This window comes from Muscardinus avellanarius, assembly GCF_963383645.1.
Source record: "Muscardinus avellanarius genome assembly, chromosome: 1".
In the NCBI taxonomy this organism is placed as follows: domain Eukaryota; kingdom Metazoa; phylum Chordata; class Mammalia; order Rodentia; family Gliridae; genus Muscardinus; species Muscardinus avellanarius.
Window position 1 is genome coordinate 235,528,849 of NC_137786.1, and position 23,286 is coordinate 235,552,134.

General features: G+C 54.5%; 1 protein-coding gene across 1 annotated transcript; it reads right to left on the reverse strand.

The window, feature by feature from the left end:
- Positions 1–1,603: 1,603 nt before the first annotated feature.
- Positions 1,604–9,614, reverse strand: LTO1 (LTO1 maturation factor of ABCE1; the record flags this gene model as incomplete). Its single annotated transcript, XM_080714968.1, has 5 exons — positions 1,604–1,672; positions 2,467–2,584; positions 5,329–5,399; positions 7,535–7,640; positions 9,565–9,614. 5 exons carry the CDS (start codon positions 9,612–9,614, stop codon positions 1,604–1,606), a joined length of 414 nt encoding a protein of 137 aa, XP_080571094.1.
- Between the last annotated feature and the right edge of the window lie 13,672 nt (positions 9,615–23,286).

Sequence of the window (23,286 nt, forward strand, 5' to 3'; positions counted from 1 at the left end):
GGGACGCGTGCAGGACGCGTGGGCTCCCGGCGCACACAGCCCAGTCGGGAACAGGAACTGTTCCTTCCCCGCGAGGGTGAAGGCGGCTGCCATGGCTGCCCCCTGCAGCCCTCTGTGGCTAGACCCGGGCCAGGGGCTGCAGTGGCCAGACATGTTATAAATGGTCCTAGACAGACTTTGCTTTAAAATATACTATTTATTTTTCCAATTAGAAAAATAATACATTATCAAAACAGGTAATTTAGAAGACAGGAAAATCTGTCAAACAACAGCCAGAGTCTTCTCTGACCCCAGCACGAGGACCACCGCGGTCCCCACAGCTGAGGTCGCCCCCAGAGGCACCGCGCCCAGCGAGCTGCCAGGACCTGCGGGCCGCGCGAGCTGCCAGCGGGACCAGGCCGGGCGAGGCTTAGAACCCAGCCACGTCCTGTGCTTCACCAGAGCGCCGCCAGCCCGGGCACACCGAGGCCCGCGGAGGGTAGAGAGCCGCAGACGCGCCGCCGCCAGCTCGGGCAGCACGGCACGCACCAAGACGCCCGGACCATCAGCCCGGCACCTCGCCCCGCCGCTCCTGCTGCCTTCGGGCGCCGTCTAGACCAGGTGGGGGAGGGCCAGCGCCCGGCGCCCCAGGGAGGGTGCGGGGCCCGCGGCACGGCCCGCTTAACCGGCTAGGGCCTCCACAACCCGCGCAGTGCCCGCGCGTGCTGCCCACGACCAGCCCGGGCCAGAGCCCAGCCCGGTGCGGCCGCGCTCGAGCCTCCACAGGGAGCAGCCGCCGACCTGTGGCCTGCGTTACAAACGCTTCCCTCGGCCGGCAAGTGGCACAGGCCGCAGTCCCAGCAAGTGGGAGGGCGAGGCCGAAGGGCCCCAAGTTGGAGCAGGCCTGGACGCTCCGTAAGACTGCCTCAGAATGAAACATAAAAGGGCCGGGGTGTGCTCAGGGGCAGAGGCCTCCTGGGTTCAACCCAGGACGCACACACGTGTATCACCACAAAAAGCCAACAAACTAACTCCACCTCCACTCGCCCACTGTTCGGCTGCGAAGCCGCGCCCTCCGGGCGGCGTGAGCACACATCTGGGCTCCCTGGGACGGGCCGGCCTCTCCTCCTCTCAGCCGACTCTGGGCAAACCCAGGCGCTGAGCGACGGCCTGGGCACCGCAGGCCCTGGCGCGGGCGCAGGCTGAGGCGCAAGGGCCCGGGGCCAGGCGAAACCTGCGGTGTCCCATCAACTGTGGCGTGGGCGCGATCCGTGTGCTGACCTGCCGCGGAGCCGGCGCCTGGGACAGGACGCAACAGTGCCTGCTGCGCACGCCTCGCCGCCCGTCGCGCCTCCCGGAGCCCATCTCACGCCAACCAGGTCTCTTTCAGAAAAACTGTTCCTGAGTCCAGGCCTGGGATAGACCCAGCCAGCGAGGCCAGCCTCGAGCCAGCCAGGGCCCGGGGGAGCCTCGGCCACGGCGTGCACGCTCGGCACCACGGCCAGGCACAGCACCCAGGCCGCTGCCACTCCCACAGCACTGACACGCGCCGCGCGGCCTGGGATCGCGCTCGACGCTTGACACGCAGGTACCTGCTCCTTGAGTCCTCTGTCCATCTGTCACCTCAAAACAACAGTCCGGAGCCGTCCGCACCCGTTCTGAAGTCTGGCTGGACGCTGAGTAGTGAACAGAGCTGAAAATACAAAGGAACGCTGGCATTCCAGTCTGCCCTCCTCCATGATGGGAGCACCGCCCTCCCTCCTCCATGATGGGAGCACCACCCTCCTTCCTGCCATGGATGGGAGCACCGCCCTCCTTCCTGCCATGATGGGAGCACCGCCCTCCTTCCTGTCCATGGATGGTAGCACCGCCCTCCTTCCTGTCCATGATGGGAGCACCGCCCTCCTTCCTGCCATGATGGGAGCACCGCCCTCCTTCCTGTCCATGGATGGTAGCACCGCCCTCCTCCCTGTCCATGATGGGAGCACCGCCCTCCTTCCTGCCATGGCTGGGAGCACCGCCCTCCTTCCTGTCCATGGATAGTAGCACTGCCCTCCTTCCTGTCCATGATGGGAGCACCGCCCTCCTTCCTGCCATGATGGGAGCACCGCCCTCCTTCCTGTCCATGGATGGTAGCACCGCCCTCCTCCCTGTCCATGATGGGAGCACCGCCCTCCTTCCTGCCATGGCTGGGAGCACCGCCCTCCTTCCTGTCCATGGATAGTAGCACTGCCCTCCTTCCTGTCCATGATGGGAGCACCACCCTCCTTCCTCCATGGATGGGAGCACCGCCCCTCCTCCCACTGCAGTTCTTCTCCTGCGGCCGCCGGCCTCGTTTGCCCTGTGTGGGGCACAGCAATGCCTCGCCTCCTGGAAGGTCACACGCACACCGGGCACAGGCAGCCCACAACAGCACAGTGGACGTGGGGACGCACAGGGGCCGCGCGGGCTCCGCACTCTTGGCAGAGGGCCACACAGAGAACAGACCTGCTTGAATTTTCCTCTGATTCTGTCTAGGTCTTCGTGGAGCTTGTCGTAAGTGGGGTCATCATAGGGGAACTTCTGAATCATCCCGAGCAGTGAGTCCAAGACCCTCCTTCTCCTGCTGCAAAGGCACCAAGACAGACCTTCAGCCATTCACACATGGCCAGCCACGTGCACCACGGGCACGCCCATCTCACGCCCGGAGCCGCAGGCGCTCCGCCACACCCCAGTTCTCAAACACTGGAGCAAACGCGCTTCTGCTCACACCCAGAGCTCACAGCAGGGCCCGCCTGCAGGTGTGCTGCGGCCGCGTGCAGAGCCAAGCGACCCGGAGCCTGCGCCCCACACACCACGCTGCCTCCCCATCACAGCGGGCAGCAAGAGAGCGCCCAGCAGGTGTGGGCACACGCCATCATCCCAGTGCCAGGAGGCCGAGATAGGAGGACCACAGGTCTGAGGCCAGACTTAACAACTTAGCAAAGACCTCATAAAATAAAAAATAAAGCCGGGTGTGGAGACGCATGCTTGTAATCCCCGTGCTTGGGCAGCTGAGACAGGAAGATCGCGCAGGTTCAAACCCAGCCTCGCTGGCTTAAGAGACCCTGTTTCCAAATAAAATATAAAATAGGTCTGGAAGGGTAGCCCAGAGATAGAAGGCCCCTGGGTTCCGTCCTCAGTACCACCAAAAAAATAAAAAATAAAAAAAAGATCTGGGGTGTGGCTCACTGGTAGAACACTTCAGGCTCTAGTCTCCAGTACCCAAAAAAAGGCCCCTGTGCCCTTGCCACAGCTGGTGATGGGGTGAGTTCTCCAATGGCAAACCAGCTTGGAAGAACCACCATGGAGCCGCCCTTGGAGACGTCAAACAGAAAGCTCAGTAATAAAGCAGCAAGGTGCCTGGCTTCCAGGAGGCTGAGGGCGGCCACCAAGGCGAGGCCGGGGGCGCCCTGCCGAGGGGACCCGGCTCATGCGGCTGAGGCACGCAACGGGACTTGACCTTAGAGCGCCAACCCCCTGGCCCAAGCTTCACCTGAGCGTCCCTCTATTATGACAGGCCATGCACCTTCCCCGTCCTTATTGAGAAAAATTAAAAAGCAGAATATTCTCTATTGGCCTTTTACCATTAAAAAAATAAACAGGCTGGAGGTGAGGCTTGTAGAGGGCTTGTGTAGCTGGATGAGGCCCTGGGCCCATCCCCAGCATCACACACACACACCCTTCTCTCTTGCCCTCCTCCTCCTCCTTCCTCTCTCTTTCTCTCTCCCTGTGTTTCTTTCTCCCCTCTCCCTCTCAGTCCCCCCCTCTCTGCCTGGCATCAACCAAAGCAGACCCTCCTCTATCTATGCGCAGACAGGGTGGCCTGCTCTGGGCAGGGCTGGCCACTGCAGGGGCACCCTTCTCCAGCCACTGAGCGGTGGGGAGGGACCATGGACCAGGCTCAGCCACGACTGCCACCTGCTGGTCAGCACAGGCGGCCAGCACCTCTTCCCCACTCAGCCCACCTCCCTCTCCGAGGAAGGGAGCGGGCGGGTGACAGGGAGGCTTTGGAAAGCAGGCAAGCCAGAACCCAGAACCCCTCCACACACACGCGCGCGCACACACACACACACACGCGCGCGGTCACAGCACCCTGGTTTTACTTCTGTGTGTGTGTTGGGAATGGAAGCCAGGGGCATTCTACCTCCGACCCCACCCTATGTCAGTTTTTATTTTCAAACAGGTCTCACTAAGTTGTGGCGGGCCACTCGGTCGCCAAGGCTGCCTGTGAACCTGCGCTCCTCCTGTCTCGGCCTCCCAAGCCCTGGGGTGACAGGTGTGGCCACCACGCCCGGCCTTTGCTTTGCTTCTGAATATGGGTAAGATCCAAGCTCAAGAAATTCAAAATATTTCAAACAACAGCACAAGCCCCGGGGCCAGGACATCGCCTGCCCACCCTCTCTGTACCCTCCCCTGCCCACTGTGCTGGGCGAGGGCGCCAGTGCGGAGGGGCGGAGCCGTCTCTGGCTGCGGGCAGCATGGCTTTCACTCGGGAATGCTTCCAGCCCGGAAACCCAGTGAGACGGACGTCCACAGGGGCTGAGGCAGGCAGGGCGCAGAGTTTACAAAGGCGAAGACCCACCTAACCACAGCCGACCCTCAGTGCCTCTCAGTACGATCGGAGACCAGTCAAACACGTTTTCAAAGGCAACGTCAGCCTGGCGTGGCGGCGCACGCTTGTCATCCCAGCATTCGGGAGGCTGAGACCGGAGGATCGCGGTTCGCGGACAGCCTCAGCTACTTAGTGAGGCCCTCTGCAACTCAGTGAGACCCGGTTTCAAAATAAAGAATAAAAAATAGGGCAGGGGGTGTAGCACGGAGGTCAAATGCCCCTGGGTTCCACCCCCAGACCCGCAAAAAAAAAAAAAAAAAAAAAAAAACAGACAACCTCAGTCACTTTGGAGGCTCTCAGCCACTTAGGGAGACTGTTTCCAAATTAAAAACAAACACGGCTGGGGTATAGCCGAGAGGTAGATGCCCAAGCTCGGTCCCCAGCACCACACAGCATGCTGGCCAGGCACATATAGGACTGCGGATGGCGGGTCAGCACTTCCGAGCCCAGGCCTCGGCGACTGCAGCCTGTCCATCAGCGGCTCGGGAGAAGATAAGTCCACCTTCACACGGCTCTCCTGGCAGTGTCTAAAAGCACCTGGTGCGCCAGGACTTCCAGGAAAAATGGGAAAATGGCTGAGAAGTCACAACTACAGTTCACTGAATGCTGAGAAGGTGCCCAGCACCGCCTACGTATCAACTCCTCACTCTGCCATGCCAGTCTGCCCTTACTGCTCTCCCGCGGGACACAGCAAGGGCCAGGGGCCCCGACCTCACCTGTCTCTCTCGCTGGTGTGGCTGCCCAGGAGACTCTTCCATGCCAAGGCAAAACCTCGATAGCACCCAATCTGCAAATTGGAAAAGTACCAGCGTGAACGAGGCAGGCAAGCAGCCGCTGCATCTGATCCCGAGGTCTCAAACCCAAGGTGGGGTGGGGGGCGGCACTCCTGCTACTGCCCCGGCAACGGAGGCTGAGCTCCAGGCCATGGGGCCAGCCCTGCAGGGGCCTCGACGGCAACCCTGCCATGTTCATGCCCTGAGCATGCCCCTGGGCTCTGCCACGGAGGCTTGTGTAACCAGCAGAGTACAGAGGAAAGGAGAGCCATCTTCAAAAGAGTGGACACAAAAAGCAACGTCACAGCCGGGCGTGGTGGCGCACGCTTGTAATCCCCGCACTTGGGAGGCGGAGACAGGAGGATCGCGCAGGACCTGGTTTCCAAATAAAATATAAAATAGGTCTGGGAGTGTAGCCCGGAGGTGGAAGGACCCTGAGTTACATCACCAGTACCACCAAAAAAAAAAAAAGCAAGGTCACAGCCGGGTGCAGGGATACACACCTGTACCAGCACTCGGGAAGCCCGCACAGGAGGATCACGGATTCAAGAAAAGCCCCAGCAACTTAGCGAGGCCCTCGGCAACTCAGCAAGACCCCATTTCAAAACGAAAAATATTAAAACAGGATTGGAGCCGGGCATGGTGGCGCATACCTGCAATATCAGTCAGTGCACAGGAGGCCAAGACAGAAGACTGCTAGTTCAAGGCCTGCCTCAGCAACTTAGCAAAACCCTGTTTCAAAATAAACAAAACAGTCTGGGGGGTATAGCTTGAAGGCAAAATGCCCTTGGATTCAATCTGCAGTACCACAAAAAAGGGAGGTGGCTGGGGGTGTAGCTCAGAGGCACAATGCCCAGCCCCAATACCAGAAGTAAAGAATAAAGGGGTCCCTGGGTTCAGTCCCCAGAACCCCCCCCCCCCAGTGACAAGGTTGTTTCTGCCTTGCTCCTTAGTACCAGGGGCTCACGTGAGTGCCACCTTGAGGGCAGTGCCCCAGCCCTGGCAGTGGGCATCCTGACTACGGCCTCACGATGACCTGGGCCAGGTCCGCCCGGGCAAGCCGCTCAGTTCCTGCCCCTCAGAACCGTGTGGAAAGCGGGTATCTGCCTCAGCCCTTGCGCTCTGGCCACCAGTCTGCAGCAGTGGACACCCAGCCACCCCCACCGCCTCCTCTCAGGCTTGCCACTCAGGGCCGTCAGCTGTGGGCCTCCAGGAAGCGGCTAGAGCAGAAGCCAGGGCCGCTGGCCTTCCAGGCACCCACTCTTCCGAAAAGGACTGGGCTGGCGAAGGCAGCAGAGCGCGCCAGGGCCCTGCAGCGTAAACTGCGGTGACCGAGACTCTCCTTACCCCTGCACAATGCGCCTCTACACGGTGCTGTGCTTTGTCAGTTCTAGACTAAGAACCCTGCTCCACCAACACCCTGTCCAGGTGCTAACTCCCACACCAGGCATCGCAACGTCAGCCCGTGTGTGTGTGTGTGTGTGTGTGTGTGTGTGTGTGTGTGTGTGTGTGTGTTACTGGGGATGGAACCCAGGGGAATTCTACCTCAGAGCGACACCTTATTTTTTATTCTTTATTTTGAAACAGGGTCTCACTGAGTTGCAAAGGGCCTCACCGAGACTGGTCTTGAACCTGGATCCTCCTGTCTCAGCCTCCCAAGTCCTGGGATCACAAGCGTGAGCCGCCACACCCGGCTCACAACATCAGCCCATTCTGACCCGTGGTCCCAGAGGTAGAACACCTACCAATACTTAAACGAGTGACAAATATCCCACTCGCAGGAGCTCTGAACTAATATTTGAATATCTATTACGTTCACAGACTGTTAACTCGAGACTCAGTAGGTTAAGAGGCCTGGTGTCTGACTCCATCATGCAGAGCCTCAAAGTAAATTATAACTGCAAATGAAAAGGATCCTCCTCCTCCTCCTCCTTCTCCTCCTCTTTCTCCTCCTTCTCCTCCTCTCTCTCCTTCTGATGCTGAGGATTAAACTCAAGGATGTTCTGACACTGAACCGTAACCCCAGCTCTTCTTATTCTTTCATTCTGAAGCACAGACCACGCTGCCAGGCATCTCCCAAAGTCCGCAGTCCTCCCGAGTACTGGGGCGACAGGCGCGCACAGGACTCAACTGGAACGCAGGCACTTACCTCCGATCCAACTTTGGCTCCATGTAGCCTGCCATGTTGTCTCCCTTCAATTATACCCAGACTGCTGCCCTCTTCATACCCTTCCTGATACCCTTCCCCGTGGAACCTGTGAAGGAGAAGCGCACCTCATCAGCACACCGGGAAGAGGGCCGGGACGAGGTCAGCGGCAAGCGCCTGCTTGGCAGGTGGGGCGCTCTGGGTTCCATCCCCAGTTCCAAGAAAAAGAAGAGACCCCTTTAAAAGGGAAGAGGAGGCCTTTTCTGGGAAAGCTCTCCTCCCACATATAACCCAGACCCCGCAAAACTGAGCAGACTGGAAAGGGCCGAGATGCCCGGTTTCCTTGTCCACGAGGGCCGTGGCTAAATCAGTGGCCACCCAAACTGGGGAGGTACCAGAAACACACAGGGAAAATATAAAGATCAATGTTCAAGAGCCTCGACCCTTAGTATTGTTGGTCCGCGGCAAAGCCCTTCCTTCCTTCTTCCCTCTCTCTCCCTTCCGTTCATTCTTGTGGTACTGGGGATGGAACCCCAGGGCATTCTACCCCTGACCTACATCCCCAGACCTCGTCTACATTTATTTTCAAATGGGCTCACAAGTTGTAGAGGCTGGCCGAGAACCTGTGGTCCTCCTGTCTCAGTCTCCCAAATACTGGGTTTACAGGTGAGTGCCACCATACTTGGCAGGATTAGTGTGTCCACACGAAAGCCCAGGGCCATTCTAACCCTGAGCTACACCCCCAACCCCTTTACTTTTTGGTTTTGAAACAGGGTCTTGCTAGGTTGCTGACAGTTGCATTACACTGTTGAAGCTGAGATCCTCCTGTCTCAGGTTCCTGAATACTGGGATTACAAACGTGCACCACCTTGCTCAGCTAGGAGTCTACTTTTTTTTTTGGTGGTGGTACTGGGGATGGAACTCAGAAGCATTCTACCTCCAAGCTAATCCCCCAGCCCTATTTTTAATTCTTTATTTTGAAACAGGGTCTCACTGAGTTGTGAAGGGCCTCACTAAGTAGTAAAGCTGAGGCTGTCCACAAACTGCGATCCTCCAGTATCAGCCTCCCAAATGCTAAGATTACAAGCGTGCACCACACCTGGCAGGAGTCTCAGAGGCAGAATGCCCCTGGGTTCCATCCTCGTCAACTGCAAAAGAATAAAAATAAAAAATAAAATCTTCTTGGTGACGCTGGTCTGCAGCCAAGGTAGAGAATAACTTTCTGAGTCTATAAGCAACACTAACGAAAGTGGTTTATCCAAATCTCTCTATATATACATATAACTTTCATCATATCATAGAATAAAACAAGAGAAGTGCCAACTGATCCCTATTGCCTTATTATACTCAGGGGACTGGCTGACAGCTCAGCGGCAGAGCTGGCACATCTCAGCCTGCAGTAGAGGAAGGGGAGTGTTTTGGAGCCCCCACATATCAGCTGTGTGGCACCCCTTCCTGACTGTAAAAGAGACAGAGTAGTATGCCCCCTTCCAAGCTGTAATTGGGTTGGAATCCTCAGCTCGGATTCGGGAGGCTGAGACGGGAGGATCGCAGTTCGTGGCCAGCCTCAGCTACTTAGCGAGGCCCTCTGCAACTCAGTGAGACCCTGTTTCAAAATAAAGAACAAAAAACAAGGCTGGGGGTGGAGCTCAGAAGTAGAATGCCCCCGGGTTCCATCCTCAGTACCGCAAAAAAAAAAAAAAAAAAAAAAATCCTCAGCTCGGGTGTCATTCACAGCCAGGGTGTGAACCGCCCACCGCGTCGTGACTGCCGCCCCGGGGGTCGCGCAGGGGGCGGCCCGGGCACCGCTCGGCCCCGTCGCCGCCCCAGGCGCTCCCCGGGGGCTCTGCAGAGAAAGGGACGCGGCCGAGCGTGTAGACCAGCAGGCCCGTGAGTGCGCCGCATGCCCGGCAACTATGGGCCAGGAGAGGGTGGCAGGGCCCAGATGGCAAAGGCCTGTGCCCGCAGGAGTCGCCCGCTCCCACCGCCCCGCGCGGCGGCAGAGCTCCGAGACCCGCCCGCGGCCGGCCCACCTCTCATCCGCCATCACGATGGCGTCGAACATGTCCTGCGGCTGGGCCATGGCCCTCGCGCTCCGACTCCCAGCCCGCGAGGACCGGCACCGACGCCTCGCCTCGGCGGACGGCGAGCCACTTCCGGGAACGGCCGCGCGGGGCATGCCGGGTAGCGACGGCAAGCGAGCGGGCCCAAAAGAGCGCAGAACGCGGTGCGGCTGGGCGGTGGGCGGAGCTTAGCCGCGCGAAGCCCCGCCCCGCGGCCCTGCGCCGGCCCGCCCCGGCTCCTCAGTGGGCTGGTGGGGCCAGGCCTGGAGCGTCCACTTGGCCGCGCCCGAGGCTCCGACTCCTGTTTTGTTTAAAAAACCGAGCCGATGGGGTCTGAGTTCCCAAACGTGGCTCCGAGGTGTCAAGGACAGGTTTTTCCAGCAGCCGGGACCGGGAGGCTCTGCCCCGGGGCTTGGGGAGGTCGAGGACGGAGGTCCTGCAGCGGGGGCTCCTTCCGGGGAGCATGGGGAAGTCGAGGCAGGAGACTCGGCTGCAGACCCGGAGGTCGGACCCCGGGCTGCGACAGAGACAGACAAGGTGCGAGGCCCAAAAACGAAGTCATAAATTCTGCCCTGCCTGTTGAAACGCCAGAGTTCTTCGAAGAAGAGAAAGAAAAGGTTGTTTGTGTTCTATGTTTCCTTGGATTTTTTTGGATTTTGTACTTTGATTTTGTATTTTTTTTTATACCTTTTTCGATTGTTTTTTATGGGGCCAAGGATCGAACCCAGAGCTTTGCGCGTGCTAGGCAAGCGCTCTGCCACTGAGCCAAACCCCCAACCCCGAGTGATGGCTCTTGCTGCCCGTATTTAAAGCAAAATCGTTCTTGTAACGTCAAAAAAAAAAAAAAAAATCAAATAGTACGGGAGGGTTTGCAAAGAACAGCAGGTGCCTCTGCCCAAGCACTCCAACGGCCTCACCCGGCTGGAGGCACAGCGTCTGCTCTATTATATAAATAAATGAATAAATAGGAATGGTAGTTCGTTCTTATCGACTCTCTGAACGAGGTTTTTAGAAAGCTGTTTCAAACAGCGACAAAAGAACATACCCGTGAAACCCCAGAAGCACCCCATTCAAATCAAGTAAAACAATACCTTTATTGCGTGCATGCCAACGGAACTTTTCCTCTGAGTCCTAGACAGTGCAAAATAATAATAATAATAATAATAATAATAATAATAATAATAATAATAAACCAAATATCTCAAACCCGAAGCAAGAATAAACATCTAAAAGAAGAAGCAAAATATTTTTGGCTTTTTTGGTACGTGTGGCACTGGGGATGGAACCCAGGGGCATTCTACCTCCAAGCTGCATTCCCCAGCCCTATTTTTTATTTTTTATTTTGAAAAAGGGTGTTCACTGAGTTGCAGAGGGCCTCGCTAAGTAGCTGAGGCTGTCCACGAACCACGATCCTCCTGCCTCAGCCTCCCGAATGCTGGGATGACAAGCGTGCGTCACCACATCTGGCTAGGAAGCAAAATATTTGCAAGTGATAGCCGACTTACACAACCCAAAACAGTCCTCTGGGACATCCTGAGAACAGTAAGAAGCAATAAACGGGGAGAACCGCAAAGCAAAACCTGCTTTCTGCTGCTCCAGAACACGCAGCGGCCTGTGCGTGGTGGGGGAGCGTGCGGAGCCACAATAAACCGTGATTTCTAACAATTCAACCAGTGAACCACGTTGCTACCAAGCCAGGCTCCATGTGATCTGGGAAAATGTGTCAAGACCCGGAATTTTATCTGCACGAATAAATTAGTAACAGTCATAAAGACATTCTGGAAGCCGGGCGTGGTGGCGCACGCTTATAATCCCAGCATTCGGGAGGCTGAGACAGGAGGATTCCAGTTCCCGGCCAGCCTCAGTTTAACTTAGTGAAGCCCTTTGCAACTTAGTGAGAGCCTGTTTCAAAATAAAGAATAAAAAATCGGGCTGGGAGTAGCTCGGAGGTAGAATGCCCCTGGTTCAGTCCCCAGTGCCACAAAAAAAAAAAAAAAAAGAAAGAAAAATGTAAAAGAGGACCACAGAGTAAGGCAGGAAGGCATTATAACTATAACGGGGTGGGGGGGTCAAGTTCCATTTATATCTCACACCATCCATCCAAATTATTCTAGGTGAATTGAAGAGTTAACTTAAAAAATAAAATAGGCTGGGCGTGGTGGCACAAGCTTGAAAGGGCGTGGTGCGGGGTAATCCCCGCACTTGGGAGGCTGAGACAAGAGGATCGCACAGGTTCGAAGCCAGCCTCAGCTACTTAGTGAGGCTCTCAGTAACTTAGCGAGACCCTGTTTCCAAAAATAGGTCTGGGAGTATAGCTCGGAGGTAGAAAGCCTCTGGGTTCCACCCCCAGTGCCACAAAAAATAAAAATAAATAAAAAATAAAATAAAGAACCTTAAAAAAAAAATCCGGGTGGAAGCCGGACGTTGTAGCACACACCTGTAATCCCAGTAGTTGGGCAGCTGAGAAAGGAGGCTCACGGGTCCAAGAACAGCCTTAGCAATGTTGGGAGGCTCTCAGCAACCTAGCAAGACCCTGCTTCAAAACAAAAAATAAAGGGATTGGGGTTGTAGCCTGGAAGTAGAATGCCTCTGGGTTCCATCCCCAGGACCCCCCCCAACACACACACACACACACACACACACACACACACACACACACACACACACACTAGGTTGAATAATCAGGTAGGAAATGTAACTTTAAAATTGGTAGAAAATGAGCCAGGCGCATGCTTGGAATCCCAGCGCTGGGGAGGCTGAGACAGGAGTATCGCACAGGTGCAAAGCCAGCCTCAGCTACTTAGTGAGGCTCTGTTTCAAAATAAAATGTAAAATAGGTCTGGGAAAGCCAGGCATGGTGGCACACGCTTGTAATCTCAGCATTTGGGAGGCCGAGGTTCGAGGCCAGCCTGAGCTACTTAGTGAGGCCCTTTGCAACTCAGTGAGACCCTCTTTCAAAATAAAGAGTAAAAAATAGGGCTGGGGGTAGAATGCCCCTGGGTTCTATCCCCATTACGGTTAAAAAAAATTATTTTCAGCATAAACTTTATTTCCAGAATAAAACTTATGAACACAGAGACTTACCCAGAAAAGTGAAAAGCCCAAGTCTTTTTTTTTTTTTTTTTTTTCAGGTCTGGGGATGGAACCCAGGGGCATTCTATCTCCGAACTACACCCCCAGCCCTATTTTTTATTCTTTATTTTGAAACAGGGTCTCACAGAGTTGCAAAGGGCCTCACTAAATAGCTGAGGCTGTCCTCAAACCTGCAATCTTCCTGTCTCAGCCTCCCGAATGCTGGGATTATAAGCGTGCGCCACCACGCCCGGTTTAAGCCCAAATCTTAATGTCAAACTTTTTAAAATTCTGCAAAGTATCAGTCATATATGGTACAAAAACAACACTATTGATTCAAGCCACTAATTGGAAACACAGCTTTGGAGCGGTTCCCTACCCCCGCTGTAATATTTTTGGAAGGCAGACAGTTTTAATCTTTAAGGGAAAGAAACCAGGTACCTGGGAATTTCAAAATTATGTTTACGGATTGCTTTGTTTTCAAAAAGAGGACCAGATTTTAAACATAGGGTTTTAAAGGTAGAAAAAAAAACACCACTTTCAAAGAACAAATAGTATTTACTTCTCATCTCCTTAAATAAGTTTCACATTTGATGTTTGTTTTAGCGACAAAATACAAGGGAAGTAAGTAGGAAAAAATCTGAATAACGACCCTGGTTTTGTTCGTTTTTGAGAAAACAATTGTGATGTGTGCTTGTATGACTCACAAAATTGAAATTTCCTCACTGAACTGAAGGGACAAGACCCTCTAAGGCTCTTAAAGATACGTGCCTTTCTGAGCTTCAATTTTCATTTTTCCTGAAACTTGCATTGATACTCTTTTTCCCAGTATTATTATCAGGCTGATGCTGTGGCTTGGTGGCAGAGCTTTTTGTCTCATATGGACGAGGTCCTGGGTTCGATCCCCAGCCCTGCAAAGAAGAAAAAGCATTTTAAAATAGCCAGCTTCTATGGAAAGGTATAAAGGGACTTAATATAGTCAACCTCTAGGTTAGCACCATACTACGATAAAACATACTTTTTTGTAATTACAAAAGTTTCACACACTCAGATTCAAAGAAAAACCAGGTAAATAAACAAAAAATTCATCAAAGTTTTATATTGAAAAATATTCACAGAAAATAGCAGAATTTTTTTTTCCTAATTTCATATCTGTAGCAAAATACTAGGCAGCTTTCAGAACTAACCCAATCAGCCGGGCGTGGTGGCGCACTCTTGTCATCCCAGCATTCAGGAGGCTGAGACAGGAGGATCGTGGTTTGCGGACAGCCTCAGCTACTTAGTGAGGCCCCCCGCAACTTAGTGAGGCCCTGTTTCAAAATAAAGATAAAAAATAGGGCAGGGGGTGTAGCTCGGAGGTAGAATGCCCCTGGGTTCTATCCCCAGACCCGCAAAAAAAATTTTTTTTTAAAGGAGCTAACTCAGTCAAACTGGATCGTGCAGCTCTCTGGTTGTTAGCCTAAAATCATGTCCATTTCATTTAAAAAATAAAATATAAAAAGGCAAGCTTAAACACAAAATGTGTCATTTATTCTTGTTTTAAGAAAAGACCCTCTCCAGGCACGGTGGTTCATACCTGTAATCCCAATACTTGGGAGGCTGAGACAGGAGGCTCGAGGCTCGCGGGCAGCCTCAGCAGCACAGGGACACTCTCGGCAACCTGGTGAGACCCTGCCTCAAAACAAACCACAAAAAGAAAGGAAAAGAAAAAGAAAAAAGGCTGGGGGTGTAACTTGGAGGTACAATGCTCCTGAGTTCCATCCCCAGTTCCACAAAACACAACAACAAAGTTTAGGGTTTTTTTTTTTCCATTTTTCTTTTTTTTTTTGGAGGGGGGATTACTAGAGATGGAACCCAGGGGCATTCGACCTTCAAGCGACACCCCCAGCCCTATTTTTTACTCCTTATTTTGAAACAGGGTCTCACTGAGTTGCAGAGGGCCTCACTAAGTAGCTGAGGCTGTCCTGGAACCGCGATCCTCCCGTCTCAGCCTCCCGAATGCTGGGATTACACATGTGCACCACCACGCCCAGCTCTATTTTTTATTCTTTTTTTTTTTTTTTTTTTTTGGTGGTACTGGGGTTCCTGGAAGCCCTTCTATCTCCGGACTACACTCCCAGACCTATTTTTACATTTTTATTTGGAAACAGGGTCTCCTAAGCCAACGCGCGCGCGGCTGGCTTCAAACCTGTGCGATCCTCCTGTCTCTGCCTCCCAAGCGCGGGGATGACAAGCGTGCGCCACCACGCCCGGCTTTATTCTTTTTTTTTTTTTTGAAACAGGGTCTCACTGAGTTGCAGAGGGCCTCGCTAAGTAACCGAGGCTGTCTGCGAACCGCGATCCTCCTGTCTCAGCCTCCCGAATGCTGGGATTATGAGCATGCGCCACCACGCCCGGCTGGTTCTTTTATACATATAAAATATATGTTTCATAATATATTTTATATATTTATTATATATATTTATAATAAATAAAATATATATTCTTTTATATATATTTGTATATATATATATATATATATATGTATATATAAACCACCAACAAAGACACGGTCCTGTTTGGGTTTGGTTTGGGCTTCTATTTTTTCCCTTTCTGTGTTTCTGCGTCTTGTGATCTGGACATTGTGGTTGGTTTTGGCTTTTGCATGAAGCCTCCCTTAATGGGTGGGGGGAGCACTTTTTAAAACTCTTTAAAGGTACTCATTAAATGACAATTTACTTCCTGGTTCTAAACCTCCTGTGCCATCATCATGAACAAACGGTAATCAGGCTGGGGAAAGACACCTCAGGGGCTTTGATTCAAGTGGGCGCCATGGGGCAGGGAGAGGAATGCTTGAAAGCCTGTCAGGAAGTGCCATTTTCTACCTGCCTGTTGGGAAACCCCTCGTAAGCCACAGTGTAGATGGTCTGGGATGGGTATGGGGGCCTGTTTCTGTGGTCAGTGAGCGAGAGCAGAGCCCGCTGAGCACCTGCCTGGCCACAGAAGGACCCTGGCCAGCAGGGGTCAGCTCTGCCCTGCCCACCCGTAAAGCAGCCGGAAGGCAGAGGCCATGAGCCCAGGCTGTGGACACGAGATCTGAGATTCATTCCAGGGCATGTGGCCCCAGATCCCTAGCCCCTGGGCGCTTCATGTCCCGACTCTGCTCTGACTCCCAGGGATAGAGTCAGGGCTTCCAAACACAGGGAAAAAAGTTGGCGGCCTGCACCAGAATAGGTATGGCCCACCAGAACCCCTCAGGCCCGGGCTGTGCTCAGGGAGCCTTCTGTATGCTGTCCATGCTTACATGGAAGCAGAGGAGATCGATTTATGTATTTATGTATTTATGTATTTATGTATTTTTGGTACTGGGGATAAAACCCAGGGGTATTCTGCCTCTATGCAACACCCCCAGCCCTATTTTATTTTGAAACAGACTCTTGCTAAATTGCTGAGCCTGGCCCCCAGCCTGCAGTCCTCCTGCCTCAGCCTCCCAAATACTGGGATTACAGGCGTGTGCCACGGCACCTGGCTAGGAACAGAGGGGATTGGGGAGGAAACAGGCATAAAGATCCGGCAATAGGAGGGAGTGGAGGGTTGAGGGGAGACTTACTGCTCTCTACACACCCTGTATCCGTCAGGTTAGGCTGGGGTACGCTGCAGAAACAAATAAGCCCTGACATCCCAGTGAGGAATAGAGGAACTATTTCCCACTTATATGAAACGCGCCATGAACAGGGCGGCTCTCTTGCACGGAGGATTCCAAAGCCCCACTGTGTGCCTGGGACACTCTGTCTCCTGGGGGTGGAGGGGTCAGAGTCACCGCAGACCAGGCCGCGGAGAGGGCCGAGGATGAGCTGCGGGGTTCTCCTGGGATAGTTCCTGCCCTCTCTCCAAGCCTTGACCAGGCTGGTACAGGGCTCCAGGCCTGGCTGGGTGGACTCTGCCTTCGAGAACTCTGGCCTCCAGCGGCCTGTCCCACGTGGCGCCACCAGGGGGCGCCCGAGGACTGGGTTGGCTGGCCCGGAAATATCTAATCGCAGCCGCCTTCTTCCGGACCTCGCCCCCCAGCCCCACGCCCACCCAGACCCCAGTAATGGCTCTAAGGACCCGCAAGAATTCAGACTATGTTCTTCTCCATCCACCTCTTTCTTCTTCTCTTCCTCCTCCTCCTCCTTCTTCAGTTTTGGTACTGGGGATTGACCCCAGGGACATTCTACCTCTGAGCGGTACCCACCCCAGCACAATTTTTTATTTTTTATTTTGAAACAGGATCTCTTCACCAAGCTGCTGAGGCTCCTGTGATCCTCCTATTTTTTATGTATGTATGTATGTATGTATGTATGTATGTATGTATTTTGAGGTACTGGGGATGGAACCCAGGGGCAGTCTACCTCCGAGCTGCACCCCCAGCCTATTTTTTATTCTTTTTTATTTTGAAACAGGATCTCACTGAGTTGCAGAGGGCCTCACTAAGTAGCTGAGGCTGAGCCAGGCGTGGTGGCGCACGCTTCTAATCCCAGCATTCGGGAGGCTGAGACAGGAGGATCGAGGTTCGCCGACAGCCTCAACTACTTAATGAGGCCCTCGGCAACTCAGTGAGACTCTGTTTCAATATAAAGAATTTTTAAAAAGGGCTGGGGCTGTAGCTAAGAGGTAGAATGCCCCTGGGTTCCATCCCCAGTACTGCGCAAAAAAAAAAAAAAAAAAGAAAAAAAACCCCCTGAGGCTGGCCTTGAATTGATCCTCCTGTCTCTGCCTCCCAAATGCTGGGATTACAAGTGTGCACCACCACACCTCCTCTTTGAGCCTCCCAAACACTGGGATCCGGCCAGTGTCCCTGTGCCCACGCCTGGCCCTGGGTGATCATCTGAGACCCACAACTGGGAGGTAGACTTCCCTGGAGGAGGTCAGGGGAAGGGGCTGAGACTCGGAGCAGATGCGTGAGGCCCCAGCGGGCCCCAGCCTGCACAGCGGCCTCTGTCCTGAGAGCCTGTCCGGCCCCAGCTGACACCAGCCTTCAGGAGGTCCCTCGGGTGGCCCTGCGCACTCCTGCCTGGGCTCTCTCTGGGCCCGGCCTCCCAGGATATGAAGCAGATACGCACGTTTGCTAGGTTTGCAGATCAGCTAGCCTGAGCCGTCAAGCTGAGGTCACAGTGCAGGGTGGCCGGCCGGCTCCTCCCGAGGCCCCGCATGGATGGCACTGGAGGCCCCGCGGCCTGGAGTAACCCCGCGTCTGGGTCACAGCCCCGCCCTCGACACCTCCTGAGACCTCAGCGGCCTCTTCAGCAGTACAGCCCCCGCTGAGGTGTGGGGGCTTACGGCTGAAATGGGGAGTAGGGGGCCCAAACACACATGTATGTTCGTATGAGTTGGGGTGAGGGCTAGGGTTAGCGTAGATGTCTATATATCTGTCTACATATATATACACACACACACATCTATGCAGATTCTTTTTTATATATCTCTATGTATTTATTTATTTATAGATTCCAGAGCTGGACTGGAACCCAGGACAGGAATGTGCTCAGCGCACACTGCACTGCGAGCCGCACCCCACTTCTGCATTTAGCTTTGAAGACAGGACCTATATACGGTCACTGTGGAAGGCCCACCTCGGGCCCCAGGCCTCGGGCCCTTATCCCTAGAGGCACCTAGGTACTGGTTTCCTGTATGTCCAGCCACCCGCGTTCCCTGTGTGTGGCACATGTGTGATGTATGTGCATGCTTTTGACTGCCCCACTGATGGACTGATCGATTGATTAGGCGCAGGGGTTTGAACCTAGGGGCATTCTGCCTCCAAACTACAGCCCCAGGCCCTTTTAATTGAATTTATTTTTAATTTTAATTAATTTATTTATTTTATGATTTGTGGTGCTGGGGGTGGAACCCAGGGGCATTCTATCTCTGAGCTGCACCCCCTGCCCTTCTTTTATTCTTTATTTTGAAGCAGGGTCTCACAAAGTTGCAGAGGACCTCACTAAGTAGCTGAAGCTAGTCGCAAACCTGAAATCCTCCTGTCTCAGCCTCCCAAGTACTAGAATTATAAGTGTGTGTCACCATGCCCGGCCATTATTATTATTTATTGTACTGAGAATTGGATCCAGGAGCAATCTACCTCCAAGGTATACCTCTAGGCCTGTGTGTGTGTGTGTGTGTGTGTGTGTGTGTGTGTGTGTGTTTACTTATATATTTTATTATGTATTTTATTATATATAGATAGATACTGGAGATTGAACTCAGGAACATTCTCCCTCTGAGCTATAAACCCAGCTCTATTTTATCTTTTCTATTTGTTTTTGTTTTGTTTTTTTTGTGGTACTCAGGGTGGAACCCAGGGGCTTCCTACCCCCGGGCTATACTCCCAGACCAATTTTATATTTTATTTGGAAACAGGGTCTCACTGAGTTGCCGAGAGCCTCACTAAGTAGCTGAGGCTGGCTTTGAACCTGCCCCATCCTCCTGTCTCAGCCTCCCAAGCGCCGCCGGGATTACAAATTTGCAGCGGTGGTTTAACATTTTATTTGGAAACAAGGTTTCACTAAGTTGCAGAGGGCCTCACTAAGTTGCCAGGGCTAGCCTGGATTCTGCAACCCTCCTGTCTCAGCCTCCCAAATACTGGGATTCCAGGCATGCGCCACATCTACAATTAAAAAATACCCTTTGGCTGGCGGTGTAGCTCAGTGGCAGAGCACTTCACATGCAGGCGGCCCTGGGTTCCATCCCCAGCGCCAACAAGAATTAAGAAGTCAGACACTATCCTTCCAGCCGCTTCTTTGAGCGGAAACCAGTCAGTTGCTTTGTGAGCGCTGTCTCTGAGATCTGCTCGCCGTCAGTGAGAACTCCGGGAGTCGTAGCTGGGCAGTGAGGGCGCAGCTGGCCAGGGCTTCCTTTAAGCCACAGGCAACAGGAGCAGCAGCAGGCAGAAAAGTTTGATTGACGGGAAATCGGGAAATTTAAGACACAAGAAAGGGAGCCGGGCGTGGTGGGCACGCTTGTCATCCCAGCATTCGGGAGGCTGAGACGGGAGGATCGCCGTTCGCGGCCAGCCTCAGCTACTTAGTGAGGCCCCTTGCAACTCAGTGAGACCCTGTTTCCAAATAAAGAATAAAAAATAGGGCTGGGGGTGTAGTTTAGAGGTAGAATGCCCCTGGGTTCCAGCCCCAGTACAAGAAAAGCACAAGACCAGCTTCCTCCTTCTCATGCTGAGGTGCACCTGTGCTCCCCGTCTCCACCAGCTTCCCCTCTGGTCACTGGGAATTGCACCCCCACTGGGTGTCACACTCTGCTGGGCGTGGGGGTGCACGCTTGTAACCCCGGCGTTGGGGAGGCTGAGTCCGGAGGATGCCCTTCAAGGACAGCCTGTGTGGGGAGGGACCTCTGCCCGGCCCACTACCCGGGAGCTTCTATCTGGAAGCTTCTCTGGCCTGCCCTTTGGGGGTTGTGGAGTGGATTCCCCCGGCCTCCCCCACAGCTGGGGGGGGGGGTGTGAGCTGATCCAGCCGCCTCTGGAGCCACCTCCCCCTCGGTGGACTCCTTAGCATAGGAAAAGACACCAGGGCCCTGGAGATCTGTGGGGGCGGCAGGGGTTGTGGGCCAGGGGAATAGGGAGCTCAGTTTCCCAAAGCTGAGGTGGGGATGGGGGCTCTGAGCAGCCCATTTCGGCCCCGGGGGCAGGAAGGGGGGGGCTCATCTCTATTATCTCCTTTTTTGGAAACGTCCCACTTTGGGGGGGGGGGTCATTTCCAATCCCGAAGAGGGATACTCATGGGGTGGGGCTGAGGGAATCTGCGCCCCTTGGGCTCTTCTCTGGAAGCCGCCCCTCCTCCCTCACGGTCCCTGCATCCCGGGAGGAGGTGACTGAGCCTGAGGCTGTCCTCGAACCATGATCCTCCTGTCTCAGCCTCCCGAATGCTGGGATTACAAGCGTGCGCCCCCACGCCCGGCCCCCGCCTTTTCAGTAAGGTGAGCCGATCAAGCCGTTTTATTCCCTGTAGCCCACCTGAGTTGGGTTCCCTGTCTCTGGCAACTGCGGGAGGCCTAATTCCAGGTCTTGGGGTCCACCCTCTCTTGGGGGACGCTGCCAGAGGATGGGCTGCCGCCAGCACAAGCATTCTGATTTCAAGCCGGAGGAAGGGGCTGAGCTGGAGGGTACCTCGTCCCTAGAGGGATGGGGCACGGCCCAGGGAGAAGCTCCCCTGCCTCCCCACCCAGGGAGCCCTGTCCCCCTGTCCCTGGTCCTCCATGGCAACAATGTAGATCTGAGGCCAGGGTGGCCAGGCGAAACCTGGGCGCTGGTGACTGCTTATCCCTGGCTTTCCCACCTGGGCGGTACGTCCTGGGTCCTCGGTGCAGAGGGGACGGGCCAGGAACCTCGGCTTCCCTGCGGCTGATGCTATGGGGATCCTGTGGGCAGCCACGCCGAGAGCCACGCCGAGAGCTGAGCTCGGCCAAGAGGATCCCAGGGCGCAGCCGCACACACAAGCCCAGGGACAAACAGGGCTCCCTCCGGACTTGCTACTGGCCGAGAAATCCTGTCTCCTTAGGACAATGGCTCCCTGGCAGGCGACTCAGCTCCCAAGGCACCCCTGAACTTTTAGGGGTTTCTTTGTGTGTATGTTACTGGGGATGGAACCAAGGGCGTTCTGCCTCTGAACTACACCCCTGCCCTGTTCAATTTTTATTTTGAAACAGGGTCTTGGTAGGTGGGTGATAGTCTTACTCTTGCCGAGGTTGTCCTTGAACCTGGGTCCTCCCTCCTGTCCAGCCTCTCAAGGACTGGGATTCGAGGGGCGGGCCACCACTCCCACCTTTAGCTTTTCTTTGTCCCCCTCCCTCCCTTCCTTTCTTCCTGTGATGGAGACTGAGCCCAGTGAAGCTCTGTGCTGAGCTACACCCCAATTCCTATTTATTTATTTATTGCAGGTCTGGGGATGGATCCCAGGGGTATTTGACCTCCAAGCTACACCCCCTGCCCTATTTTTTATTCTTTATTTTAAAACAGGGTCTCACTGAGTTGCAGAGGGCCTCAGTAAGTCACTGAGGCTGTCCGCGAACCGCGATCCTCCGGTCTCAGCCTCCCGAGTTCTGGGATTACAAGCGCCCGGCTTCTTTTATTTTAAGACAGATTCTCGGCTAAATTGTTGAGTCTGTTCTCAAACCTGTGATCCTCCTGTCTCAGCCTCCCCAATACTGAGATTGTAGGCGTGCCCCCTCACCGGGCTCTGGCGACATGTCCAGTTGTCACCTCCAGACAGCTGCCACTAGAATCTAGTGGTAGAGGCAGAATGGCTGCTAGACCCCGTAAGATGCAGGAACCCCTGCGCCCCGACCCAAGAAGGCCCACAGGGTTGGGGGCGTGGTCTCAGAATGGGCGTGGCCACCGGGCTCCAGGTGGGGCCGCTGGATGGGCGTGGCCAGCAGGCTCTAGGTGGGCCTGGGGGCGGGGCCAACACCTCAAGGCGCCATTGGTGGTCCTGGCAGAGGCCCCGCCCCGCCCCACGCAGGCACCCTGTGGTCCCCAACCCCCTGCCTGGCCCCCAACCTTCCCACCTGCATCACAGAACGCAACCTGGCCTACAAACCAACTCCACTTTAATGTAGAAAACAAACCTCATGTACATAAATATAATCCGGGGCTATAAATAAAGTAAGAAAATAAAAGAGATGTACATATAAAATAAATTACTCATAAATATGGTGCTGGAAACTTAAGTGCTGGGGGAGAGCCCCCAAGTCTCTCCCCCACGGCTTTTGCGGTCTTGGCAAGACTGGGGCATCGGATCGTCCCGTTTTCGCCCGCTGGTGAGTGGGGCGCAGGCGGCGGACGGCGGTGGCCAGGAGCCAGGGCTGTGCAGGGCTGGAGCATCAGAAGGGGTGTGGGCCTGCGGGCTCCATGACGCCTTCTTCCTGGAAACCGAGGCCCTCGCCAGATGAGCGATGCTGGCTCCTCCTGTGCTGGGGGCAGAGGTGGCGGCTGGGCCAGCGGCCTGAGGGAGCCAGCTCTGCGCCCGGCCAAGCCACTCTGCAGGGCCCTGGATATCCAGAAGAGGGGGCAAGGGCCAAGCTGTTTCATCTGTCAGAAAGCAGTCCACTGGGGTTTACCCATCCCAGAGCCAGCCTCAGCGGGGAGGGAGTTCTCAAGTTCTCTGGGGGCCGGAGAGGGGCTCCAGGTTTCTCCAGGTCAGCCTGGCTCCGCAGTCCCCGCCAGGCGGTGTCTGCAAAGGCAAAAGGTCCTTGGACTTCAGATCCGGATGGGTTCTTACACAGCGCTGGGTCAAGGTTTCTGGGCGTTGCGCATCACTGACCTGTAGGTACGTTTGGAAAAACTGCCTGTCTTCTGGCTGTCCCCGCTGAAAACCAGCAAGAATGACAGAGGTTCAGCTTTAATTAGGAATGTTTCCAAGGAGTGAGCTCCCCATCGGCCGAGGTATTCAAGTAGAGCCAGCAACCTGTCCAGCAACCTCCCAGGGCACAAGAGGGGCAGGGGCCTCAGAGGGCGTCCGCCGGTGGGGCGCTGACGGTTTTATGATCAGACACGACACCGCCGACGTAAAACTCGAATATGTACAACTTCTAATATTTCTTCCTAAAGCTAAACGGAAGGGACTTGGTGGTGGTCCTCGAAGCCCTTCGGAGCCTCGC